At 44.4% G+C, this 13,334-nt stretch overlaps 1 protein-coding gene across 3 annotated transcripts in view; it reads left to right on the top strand.

Annotated features, from left to right (window-relative positions):
• Positions 1-13,334, top strand: part of kcnd3 (potassium voltage-gated channel, Shal-related subfamily, member 3) — a 348,776-nt gene that overhangs the window by 332,024 nt on the left and 3,418 nt on the right. For all 3 annotated transcript variants that reach the window (XM_046364947.1, XM_046364946.1, XM_046364945.1), the window contains one exon: positions 525-775. In XM_046364947.1, the coding sequence (XP_046220903.1) occupies positions 525-775 (251 nt within the window). The remainder of the gene's footprint in view (positions 1-524; positions 776-13,334) is intronic.

Genomic DNA, 13,334 nt, shown 5'->3' with positions numbered 1-13,334 from the left:
AGGACATGAATTTGAGTTAAATTATGTGTTTTTCAGATGTTCCTCCTCTTCTCTTTCATCCTCTCTCTCTCTCCCCCTTCCCCTCTCTCTTTCCCCCTCTCTCCCCTCTGTCTTCCCCCTCTCTCCCCCTCCCCTCTCTCTTCCCCCCTCTATTCCCCCTCACCCCCTCACCACTCTCTTCCCCCTCTCTTCCCCCTCTCTTCCCCCTCTCTTCCCCCTCTCTTCCCACTCTCTTCCCACTCTCTTCCCCTCTCTCCTCTCTCTTCCCCTCCCCCCTCTCCTCTCCACTCTCTTCCCCCTCTCTTCCCCACTCTCTTCCCCTCTCTCTTCCCCTCTCTCTTCCCCTCTCTCTTCCCCCTCTCTTCCCCACTCTCTTCCCCACTCTCTTCCCCCTCTCTTCCCCACTCTCTTCCCCACTCTCTTCCCCCTCTCCCCTCTCTCTTCCTCTCTCTCTTCCCCACTCTCTTCCCCACTCTTCCCCCCTCTCTTCCCCACTCTCTTCCTCTCTCTCTTCCTCTCTGTAGAATCATGAGTTTGCAGATGAGCTGTGTTATGAGCAGAGCTACCTGGAGGGGGCACTCCAGAGCTATCCGTCTCAAAGCCCCTCCCTCTCCAGCCAAGAAGGCATGACGGGCACCTGCTGTACCCGCCACACCAAGAGGAACCACGCCCCTTTACCCAACTCCAGTATTCCCACGTGCGCTCTCTCACACACACACCCTCATCATAACCTGCAGGAGCTCAGCACTATCCACATCCAGCCCCTCAACACCAGGTGAGCTTTAAGCACTGACCAGAAGTCAGGTTTAACACAAAATATGGTAATATTATCAGGGCTACACTATTACTACTGACCCAGAGTCAGTCCGACGGTTAAAACAAGCCCATACTGTGAGCTTATGCTATGGAAAAAAATAATTAATTGGTTGACACCCAAGTCCATTACTAAAGACAATGATATCTAGAATGCCAAATGGCTGTTAATGTCTCCCTGATATGTAGCTTTTCTCCAGTGATGCTGGTATGGCAGGTGCTAACAACTGTCGTATCCCTGTATATTACATTGAGTCTTTCATGGGCTCAGCAGCAATATACCTTCCTCTGTCATTTTACTTTATTTGATTCATTCTGTCATAATATGTTCCTCTTTTCCAAATCACTATAAATTAACAGACTTATTTCCCAAAACGTTTCCATATCAAACATCCTATTAAGGTGTGAGACATTCATTAGAACTGTTAAGGCTCCATGGGATGACGAGGAATTGAACAACTGTAGTTGGAGTGTCTAATAAGTCTGGCTGCACATCTGACTGGCTGACTTACTGCAAATTGGGAAATGATGTGACTAAACTCAACAAGAAGAAGAAACGGTATCATAAAGCCAAGATCAATGATATAAAGAATGATGGAAATTCAACTCCATCTTTCACTGAATCAGATCAGCTTATTCATCACAAAACCAATTGATGTTGCACATTATTATAATGATTACTTAATTGGCACAGTGGGCAAACGTAAGCAGGAAATGCCGACAACAAACAGTGAGCCATCGTATTCATGAATACAAAAACAAACTGAATGAAAATCATTGTAAGTTTTAATTCTGTAAAGTTAGCTTGGGACAGGTAGGAAAATGATTGTTATCGATCAATAATGACAAACCTCCTGGCATTGACAATTTAGATGGAAGGCTACTGAGGATGGTAGCTGACTCTATGGCCACTCCTATATGTCATATCTGTAATCGGGGTCTAGAGGAAGGTTTGTCCTCAGGCCTGGAGGAAAGCCAAAGTCATTCCGCTACCCAAGAGTGATAAAGCGGCCTTTACTGGTTAACAGCAGACCAATCAGCTTGCTCTTAGCAAACTTTTGGGAAAAAAAATGTATTGACCAAATTAAATTATATTTCTCTGTAAACAAATTGACAACAGACTTTCAGCATGCTTATAGAGAAGGGCACTCAACATGTACTGCACTGACGCAAATGACTGATGATTGGTTGAAATGAATTGATAATAGGAAGATTGTGGGAGCTGTACTGTTAGATTTCATTGCAGACTTTGATATTATTGACCATGACCATGACCATGTGTAATGCCTTTTCAACTTCTGCCATATTGTGGATTCAGAGCCATCTATCTAATATAATTCAAAGGGTTTTATTTAATGGAAGCTTCTCTAATGTCATACATGTAGAGTGTGGTGTACCTAGGGCACTTCTAGTTCATTACTGGTCACCCATTCCAAAACTGACTGCAACTCCCTGTTAAGGGTTTCAGTGACTTCCTTATCTGTGGTTGCTGAGATGTATATGGTTGAATCATCAGCATACATGGACACACAGGCTTTGTTTAATGCCAGTGGCAAGTCATTGGTAAATATATAAAAAAGTAGAGAACTGGTCTTGAATATCTCTAAAACTAAGAGCATTGTATTTGGTACAAATCATTCCCTAAACTCTAGACCTCAGCTGAATCTGGGTGCGGTTGTTGCGGAGACTCTGGGTGCACAAGTTGAGGAGACTCAATTACTTGGTGTTACCTTAGATTGTAAACTGTCATGGTCAAAACATATGGATTCAATAGTTGTAAAGATGGGGAGAGGTCTGTCCGCAAAACCAAAATGTTCTGTTTGATTTGACACCACACTCCACAAAACAAATCATGCAGAGGCCCTAGTTGTGTCTTATCTTGATTATTGTCCAGCCACCTGGTCAAGTGTTGCTAAGAAAGACCTAGTACAGCTGCAGCTGGCCCAGAACAGAGTGGCACATCTTGCTCGTCATTGTAATCAGAGGGCTGATATAAATACTATGCTGCCAGTCTCTCTTTGTTAAGAGTTGAGGAGAGACTGACTGCATCACTTCTTCTTATTATAAGAAATATTCATGTGTTGAAAATTCCAAGTTGTTTGCATAGTAAACTTACTCACAGCTGTGACACACACACTTACCCCACCAGCCATGCCACCAGGGATCTTTTCACAGTCCCCAGGTCCAGAACAAATTCAACAAAGTGTACAGTATTATATAGAGCCTTATTGCATGGAACTCACTTCCATCTCATATTGCTCAAATGAACAGCAAACCTGGTTTCAAAAAAACAGATAAAGCAACACCTCACAACGCCTCTCCCTTATTTGACCGAGATATTTTGTGTATATATTGATATGTAGACTGTGTGTGCTGTTTTTTAAGTGTATTTAGTTGTGTCCTTGAGCTGTTCTTGTCTATTAATGTTCTGTATTATGTCATGTTTCATGTGGACCCCAGAAAGAGTAGCTGCTTCTCTTGCAACAGCTATTGGGGATCCTAATAAAATACCTAAAATACCCAAACATTGTGACGAGAAATAACTAGCAGGTGTACTATGCTCAAGGAGCTAGAATTTGTCAGTGCACAATTCAGCTGTGGGAACATGGTGTCTCCATACCAGACAACAGAAAGAGCTGGCCGTTACTATACAAGAGATTGTTTGTGAGGAGATTACCTCTGCCCTCAACTTACAATTAAAACCGGTAAATTAATCATTGGCAGTGATTACTGCTGAAGTGGATACCTATTCAACCAAAGTGGAAAGTCTGGAGAGGATAGCCAATGAGACAGACTTGGAAACAGCACAAACTCGGTTGGAAAGGATAATTAAACTCCTAAAAGAGAAGATGGAATTCAATGTGCGGGTCAAAGGACTTGAAATTGAAGCGGGCATCTCAACTTCCTTCATCTTCTCTATGAACTGTCCAGGCAGGAGAGGCTGGGTCCCATGCCACCGATTAACATTGTGGATCGCACAGGTCCTCTCAGGAATGGATCTGGTCTATGATTGTACTGATTTACAGCTTTGAAGTCAAGCTGTGAATTGTTCACCTTGCAGCGGAATCCAGGGGTCTGACCTATGTGGGGAAGTGGATCAGCATCTACTCAGACCTGAGTGCTGAGCTGCTAAAACAGAGGGAGACCTACAAAGAAGTGAGATCCCAGCTACGCAGGCTAAACCTAAGATGCGGCTTCATCCACCCGACAAAACACATCTTGACCTTCCAGAATACAACACACACATGTTCTACTGCCAGGGAGGCTAAAGACTTATTCGATAAGCACATCAAGTCCAACACACAAGGTGACGAGCTGACAGATCTAGGTGCTGCCATAGGACAATGATGAGAAAACCCTCGCAATTGGGTAAAAGGAACACTATTATTATTATTGCTGAGCATTGGACTTCGTCATTATTATTAAATTGCCGATGTTCCAGGACATTTAGACATTGATGACTCCACACCAATTAATGAACAATGGTTAATATATTGAAGTGCCATACAGACTGGCGTTGCTTCCTTGTGGGTCTACAGCACATTGCATCCCTATGGATTAAACTGTTTACGATAGATTAACAGTCCCTCCTAAGGGGCTTCCAAACAATTCCTTTTTGCTTGTTTTTTAAAATGTCTTCCTATGTTTAAACTAAGACCATTTAATAGTAATAAAAAACTATGAGGATATTTGAGTTTTTCTTAAAACAAAGAAAATACCCCCCAACAACAACAAAAAATGGGTGGGGTTGACCAATGGGTGGGGAATGACTAATGGGTGGGGAATAACCAATGGGTGGGGAATGACTAATGGGTGGGGAATGACTAATGGGTGGGGATGACCAATGGGTGGGGAATGACTAATGGGTGGGGAATGACTAATGGGTGGGGATGACCAATGGGTGGGGTTGACCAATGGGTGGGGCTGACCAATGGGTGGGGAATGACCAATGGGTGGAGATGACCAATGGGTGGGGATGACCAATGGGTGGGGAATGACCAATGGGTGGAGATGACCAATGGGTGGGGAATGACCAATGGGTGGAGATGACCAATGGGTGGGGATGACCAATTGGTGGGGAATTACCAATAGGGGCATTTCCTTGTAGGTCCAGCTTTTAGTTTTATATCCATGGGCTTATTAACACCAAGATAATAATTACATCATTAATATATATATTTTTTTTTACAATGACAACGCTAGCTATTGACTCTTTGCATGTGAAAGGCCTAAACTCACCAATTGAACATTGTCTTGATATCCTAACACTAAACCATGTTGATATAGCAATGCTCCTAGAAACACACCTGCTCCAAAAAGACTCACATAGAACAGAAAAGCATTTGTATAAACTGGCTGTTATTTCATCAGCCCCAAACATAACTAAAGGTGTAATCATAATGATACATAAGAAACTCTAAATTACCATCTTGGGTAAAGGCGAAGACAAAGAAGGCAGAATCACTTTCCTTAAATGTATCCATAATGAAAATAAAATGGCCTTTATTCATGTCTTTGCTCCAAATTCATATGATTCATTTTCAAGTTTTTGAATTCTTTGAACAGCATATTGTTAGAGTTAACTGAATTCCATCTGGTTATTGTACAGACATAAATGCCATTCTGAACATGCAGGACATATCTAATAAGACCAACTACAATCCATAGGCAACCAAGGCTCTCCAAAATATACTCTCTGATTACAACCTCATTGATGCCTGACTAGCTCATAACCCTAAAGTAAAAAAGTACACTTGCTATTCAAACAGTCACAAAACCTTCTCCCGAATTGATTTCATACTATTATGTACTCCTCTATTTTCTTTCATCTAGAAAATAGAAATTCACCATATGAGCATATCTGATCATCATGCCTAACACTGCCTGATACAACTTTCAGAATCTCCTAAAAGAGCCACAACATGGCGCTTTAAAGAAGATAGCAGAATTAGAAAAGTTGTTAACGACGTAAGTGTTCTCAACAAACACACTTTTTTCAGACCAGGTAGCTACTCTTTTCAAAGTCAAAACAAACTATTGATAAGACAGAGAGTAATATTTGGCCATCCAATATTTGGCAATGTACTCAATCCCTCCCAAAACATCAGAACATCATAGATCATTTCAGCTCTATCTCAAGTTATAACATCAGTCTCATCAAATCTGGCCTACTGCATCTCTACTTATGGAATCCCAATTATGTCCCATTTTGTTTCCTTCCTTAGATAAAACCATTGCCAGAAACTTTAAAGGGAAATTCCATTTTTGTCATCTCCAGGCATGTTCCTAGGGCTCAGGTTCTCCGAAAGAAAGAAAGAAAGAAAGAAAGAAAGAAAGAAAGAAAGAAAGAAAGAAAGAAAGAAAGAAAGAAAGGAGAGAGCATACTTAAATTCACACAGGACACCGGAAAAGACAGGAGAAATACTCCAGATATAACAAACTGACCCTAACCCAGGACACATAAACTATTGCAGCATAATTACTAGACGCTGAGACAGGAGGGGTCGGGAGACACTGTGGCCCCATCCGTCGATACCCCTGGACAGGGCCAACCAGGCAGGATATAGACAAGGCCGAGTATAGCTCACGAACATGTCCCCCACGGCACGAACCCGAGGTGGGGGCGCCAACCTGGACAGGAAGATCACGTCAGTGACTCAACCCACTCAAGTGATGCACCCCTCCTAGGGACGGCATGGAAGAGCACCAGTAAGCCAGTGAGTCAGCCCCTGTAATAGGGTCAGAGGCAGAGAATCCCAGTGGAGAGAGGGGAACCGACCATGCAGAGACAACAAGGGCGGTTCGACGCTCCAGTGCCTTTCCGTTCACCTTCAAACCCCTGGGCCAGACTACACTCAATCATTAGTCTTCAATAAAGACTTAAAGGTCGAGACCGAGTCTGCATCTCTCACATGGATAGGCAGACCTTTCCATAAAAATTTAGCTCTATAGGAGAAAGCCCTGCCTCTAGCTGTTTGCTTAGAAATTCAATGGACAATAAGGAGGCCTGTGTCCTGTGACCGTAGCGTACGTGAAGGTATGTACGGCAGGACCAAATCGGAAAGTTAGGTAGGAGCAAGCCCATGTAATGCTTTGTAGGTTAGCAGTAAAATCTTGAAATCAGCCCTAGCTTTAACAGGAGGCCAGTGTAGGGAGGCTAGCACTGGAGTAAAATTATCACATTTTTTGGTTCTAGCAGCCATGTTTAGCGCCAACTGAAGTTTATTTAGTGCTTTATCTGGATAGCCGGAAAGTAGAGCATTGCAGTAGTCTAATCTAGAAGGGACAAAAGCATGGATACATTTTTCTGCATCATTTTCGGACAGAGAATGTCCGATTTTTGCAATGTTACGTAGATGGAAAAAAGTTGTACTTGAAACAGTCTTGATATGTTCGTCAAAAGAGAGATCAATGTCCAGTGTAAAGCCAAGGTCCTTCACAGTTTTATTTGAGACGACTGAACAACCATCAAGATTAATTGTCAGATCCAACAGAAGATCTCTTTGTTTCTTGGGGCCTAGAACTAGCATCTCTGTTTTGTCCGAGTTTAAAAGTAGAACTTTTGCAGCCATCCACTTCCTTATGTCTGAAACATAGGCTTCCAGGGAGGGCAATTTTGGGGCTTCATCATGTTGCATTGAAATTTACAGCTGTGTATCGTCAAGTTAACATTATGTTTCCGAATGACATCACCAAGGGGTCAAATACATACTGAAAACATTAGTGGTCCTAAAACGGAACCTTGAGGAACACTGACATTCACAATTGATTTGTCAGAGGACAAACCATCCACAGAGACAAACTGATATCTTTCCGACAGATAAGATCTAAACCAGGCCAGGAATTGTCCATATAGACCAATTTGTAGACCAAATCTCGCCAAAAGATTGTGTGATCGATGGTATCAAAAGCATCGCTAAGGTCTAGGAGCACGAGGACAGATGCAGAGCCTTTGTCTGACCCCATTAAAAGGTTATTTACCACCTTCACGAGTGCAGTCTCAGTGCTATGATGGGGTCTAAAACCAGACTGAAGCGTTTCATATACATTTTATCTTCAGGAAGGAAATGAGTTGCTGCGCAACAGCTTTTTCAAAAAATGTTGCGAGGAATGGAAGATTCGATATTAGCCGATAGTTTTTTAAATATTTTCTGGGTCAAGGTTTGGCTTTTTCAAGAGAAGTTTTATTACTACCACTTTTAGTGAGTTTGGTACACATCCGGTGGACAGGGAGACGTTTATTATGTTCAACAAAGGAGGGCCCAGCACAGGAAGCAGCTCTTTCAGTTGTTTAGTTGGAATAGGGTCCAATATGCAGCTTGAAGGTTTAGAGGCCATGACTATTTTCATCAATGTGTTAAGAGATATAGTATTAAAACACTTGAGCGTCTCTCTTGATCCTAGGTCCTGGCAGAGTTGTGCAGACTCAGAACAATGTAATTTGTTAATTCTAATGATCATGATCTTTTCGTTAAAGAAGTTCATTAATTTATCACTGCTGAAGTGAAAGCCATCCTCTCTCGGAGAATGCTGCTTTTTAGTTACCTTTGCGACTGTATCAAATATACATTTAGGTCTTCACTGATATATCCCTTAAACAATTGAAACTAAATTAAACAAACTTTCAAAACAATGTAACTGGGAATCAAAATGGCATGCCCATAACTCCAATATTTCGCAATAGCGCCTTGCAATGTGGAGGGCGGCTTTTTGCATCACCCCAATGGTCAAAATGTGGAACTCGTAGCCGTGCCGATATCATGGACAGTAATGGTTTGAGAGCATTCCAAGATTTGAAAGACACATTACCAGGCAAATATATTTTTTCTATATATATATTTTTATTTTATTTTATATATATATATATATATATATATATATATATATACAAATTATATTAATATTTACAACTTCCCCAAATATTTACAACTTCCCTTGCGAAACCCAACTACCAAACCTTCCAATGATGGGATTTTAGGGATGCACGATATGACATTTTTGGCTGATACTGATACCGATATACCGATGTACGTCATCTACCTACGTTATATAGGTATGTACATCATCTACCTATGTTATATAGGTATGCACGTCATCTACCTACGTTCTAAAAGTATGCACGTCATCTACCTACGTTATATAGTTATGTACGTCATCTACCTACGTTATATAGGTATGTACATCATCTACCTATGTTATATAGGTATGCACGTCATCTACCTACGTTCTAAAAGTATGCACGTCATCTACCTACGTTATATAGGTATGTACGTCATCTACCTACGTTATATAGGTATGTACGTCATCTACCTACGTTATATAGGTATGCACGTCATCTACCTACGTTATAAAAGTATGCACGTCATCTACCTACGTTTATATAGGTATGCACGTCATCTACCTACGTTTATATAGGTATGCACGTCATCTACCTACGTTATAAAAGTATGCACGTCATCTACCTACGTTTATATAGGTATGCACGTCATCTACCTACGTTTATATAGGTATGCACGTCATCTACCTACGTTATAAAAGTATGCACGTCATCTACCTACGTTTATATAGGTATGCACGTCATCTATCTACGTTATATAGGTATGCACGTCATCTACCTACGTTATATAGGTATGCACGTCATCTACCTACGTTATATAGGTATGCACGTCATCTATCTACGTTATATAGGTATGCACGTCATCTACCTACGTTATAAAAGTATGCACGTCATCTACCTACGTTATATAGGTGTGCACGTCATCTATCTACGTTATATAGGTATGCACGTCATCTACCTACGTTATATAGGTATGCACGTCATCTACCTACATTATATAGGTATGCACGTCATCTACCTACGTTATATATGTATGCACGTCATCTATCTACGTTATATATGTATGCACGTCATCTACCTACGTTATATAGGTATGCACGTCATCTGCCTACGTTATATAGGTATGCACGTCATCTACCTACGTTATATAGGTATGCACATCATCTGCCTATGTTATTAAGGTATGCACGTCATCTACCTACGTTATATAGGTATGCACGTCAGCTTTGGCATCGGTTTTGCACATCGGCATTAAACTAGATATCAGGCCGATGCCGATGTTGGCATTTTTAGCTAATATTGTCCGATTCTGATATGCTCATGATATATCGTGCATCCCTATGGAATTTATAAAGAAATTATCTGGGTTCCCGAAATGACTGATCTTAATAATATATAAACAACTTTTGGAAAGCTCATATTCTGAGCTTGCCATTAAAAAAAGTATGGTCCACAGATCTAATTGAATCTCAACAATAATTTCACTGGAACAGAATGAGGAAAAATATGACCTTGGCATCCCGTAATCTGAACCATCAACTTAAGTTCTTTCACAGACATTATTTCACATTAAGGAAATGTTTTACGATGAGATTGGCTCCAACTCGCAACTGTTTACAGTGTCCCCTAAATCAGGTAGGCACATTTCTCCATATGATATTGGAGTGCCCTGCAGTTAAATGCTTCTGGGGAAATGTTACTAAATTCATTTCAAAGTGCATTATTAGATACACCCACCTAGTACAGTGTCGCCTTCCCCCTTTGCCTCCTGAACAGCCTGAATTCTTCAGGGCATGGAAATGTTGCTCAATTGGTATCAAGGGACCTAACATGTGTCAGGAAAACATTCCCCACACCATTACCCACTATTACCCCACCACCACCAGCCTGTACCTTTGACACCAGGCAGGATTAGGTCATGGACTCATGCTGCTGCGACCAAATCTACTTGCACATCCTCATCACTCTAGTGTAAATTGCTATATTGTAATTACTTCGCCACTATTGGCCTATTTATTGCCTTACCTCCTTACTTCATTTGCACAACTGTATACAGATTTATCTATTGCGTTATTGACTGTACGTTTGTTTATCCCATGTGTAACTCCGTGTTTTTGTTTTTGTCGCACTGCTTTGCTTTATCTTGGCCAGGTCACAGTTGTAAATGAGATCTTGTTCTCAACTGGCCTACCTGGTTAAATAAAGGTGAAATAAAATAAAAAATAAAAATCCTGACTCTGCCATCAGCATGACGCAACATAAACTGGGATTCGTCAGATCAGGCGACATTTTTCCACTCAATTGTCCAGTGTGGGTGATTGCGTGCCCACTGGATGGAGACATGTTGGCTGGGTGGGGTTGGGGGAATGGAATGGGAGGTTGGGGGAATGGAATGGGAGGTTGGGGGAATGGGATGGGAGTTTGGGGTGGAGGCCCACATTTATTTATTTTCTATTCCTGTTTATACTGAATTTATTGTTTATTATTAAACTGTGTATTTTATGAGTTTTTTCTTTTGAGTGTCAGCCTACAGGAACAGGTTTTACAAATGGATAATGTACCTGAACCTCCCCTCAACAAAAAAAATAACAAAACAAATAAACATTTGGTCTCATAAAAATATGTTTCTCATCCCCTCCTCTCTCTCTCTCTCTCCACTCCCTGCCTCTCTCTCCACTCCCCTCCTCTCTCTCTCTCCACTCCCTGCCTCTCTCTCTCTCCACTCCCTGCCTCTCTCTCCTCCACTCCCTGCCTCTCTCTCTCCACTCCCTGCCTCTCTCTCTCTCCACTCCCTGCCTCTCTCTCTCTCCACTCCCTGCCTCTCTCTCTCCCTGCCCTCCCTCTCTCTCTCTCTCTCCCACTCCCTCCTCTCTCTCTCTGCCTCTCTCTCCACTCCCTGCCTCTCTCTCTCCACTCCCTGCCTCTCTCTCTCCACTCCCTGCCTCTCTCTCTCCACTCCCTGCCTCTCTCTCTCCACTCCCTGCCTCTCTCTCTCTCCACTCCCTGCCTCTCTCTCTCCCACTCCCTGCCTCTCTCTCTCTCCACTCCCTGCCTCTCTCTCTCCACTCCCTGCCTCTCTCTCTCTCCCTGCCTCTCTCTCTCCACTCCCTGCCTCTCTCTCCACTCCCTGCCTCTCTCTCTCTCTCACTCCCTGCCTCTCTCTCTCCACTCCCTGCCTCTCTCTCTCACCACTCCCTCCTCTCTCTCCACTCCCTGCCTCTCTCTCTCTCCACTCCCTGCCTCTCTCTCTCCACTCCCTGCCTCTCTCTCTCTCCACTCCCTGCCTCTCTCTCCACTCCCTGCCTCTCTCTCTCTCCACTCCCTGCCTCTCTCTCCACTCCCTCCTCTCTCTCTCTCACTCCCTGCCTCTCTCCCTCTCCCCTCCTCCTCTCCCACTGCCTCTCTATCTCTCCACTCACTGCCTCTCTCTCCACTCCCTGCCTCTCTCTCCACTCCCTGCCTCTCTCTCTCCACTCCCTCTCTCTCTCCACTCTCCTCTCTCTCCCTCCTCTCTCTCTCCTCTCCACTCCCTGCCTCTCTCTCTCCACTCCCTGCCTCTCTCTCTCCCACTCCCTGCCTCTCTCTCTCCACTCCCTCCTCCTCTCTCTCCACTCCCTGCCTCTCTCTCTCCACTCCCTGCCTCTCTCTCTCTCCACTCCCTGCCTCTCTCTCCACTCCCTGCCTCTCTCTCTCCACTCCTGCCTCTCTCTCTCCACCTCCCCCCTGCTCTCTCTCTCCACCTCCCCTGCCTCCCTCCTCTCTCTCCACTCCCTGCCTCTCTCTCTCCACTCCCTGCCTCTCTCTCTCCACTCCCTGCCTCTCTCTCTCTCCACTCCCTGCCTCTCTCTCTCCACTCCCTGCCTCTCTCTCTCCCCTCCCTCTCACTCCTCCCTGCCTCTCTCTCTCTCCCTCCCTGCCTCTCTCTCCTCCACTCCCTGCCTCTCTCTCCACTCCCCCTCTCTCTCTCTCCACTCCCTCCTCTCTCTCTCCACTCCCTGCCTCTCTCTCTCCCCTGCTCTCCTGCCTCTCTCTCTCCACTCCCTGCCTCTCTCCCCTCCTCTCTCTCCACTCCCTGCCTCTCTCTCTCTCCACTCCCTGCCTCACTCCCTGCCTCTCTCTCTCTCCACTCCCTGCCTCTCTCTCCACTCCCTGCCTCTCTCTCTCTCCACTCCCTGCCTCCCTGCCTCTCTCTCTCTCCACTCCCTCTCCTCTCTCTCCACTCCCTGCCTCTCTCTCTCCCCCTCCTCTCTCTCTCCACTCCCTGCCTCTCTCTCTCCACTCACTGCCTGCCTCTCTCCACTCCCTGCCTCTCTCTCCACTCCCCTCCCCTCCTCTCTCCACTCCCTCCTCTCTCCCCTCCCTCTCTCTCTCTCCACTCCCTGCCCTCTCTCTCTCCACTCCCTGCCTCTCTCTCTCTCTCTCTCCCTCCCTGCCTCTCTCTCTCCACTCCCTGCCTCTCTCTCTCCACTCCACTCCCTGCCTCTCTCTCTCTCCACTCCCTGCCTCTCTCTCTCCACTCCCTCCTCTCCCTCTCTCACTCCCTGCCTCTCTCTCTCTCCACTCCCTGCCTCTCTCTCTCCACTCCCTGCCTCTCTCTCTCTCCACTCCCTGCCTCTCTCTCCACTCCCCTCCTCTCTCTCCACTCCCTGCCTCTCTCTCTCCACTCTCCCTCCTCTCTCTCTCC

This window comes from Oncorhynchus gorbuscha, linkage group LG10 (genome assembly GCF_021184085.1).
Source record: "Oncorhynchus gorbuscha isolate QuinsamMale2020 ecotype Even-year linkage group LG10, OgorEven_v1.0, whole genome shotgun sequence".
Lineage (NCBI taxonomy): Eukaryota > Metazoa > Chordata > Actinopteri > Salmoniformes > Salmonidae > Oncorhynchus > Oncorhynchus gorbuscha.
Note: the sequence above shows the minus strand (reverse complement) of the source record. Positions and strands in the feature narration are given on the sequence as shown.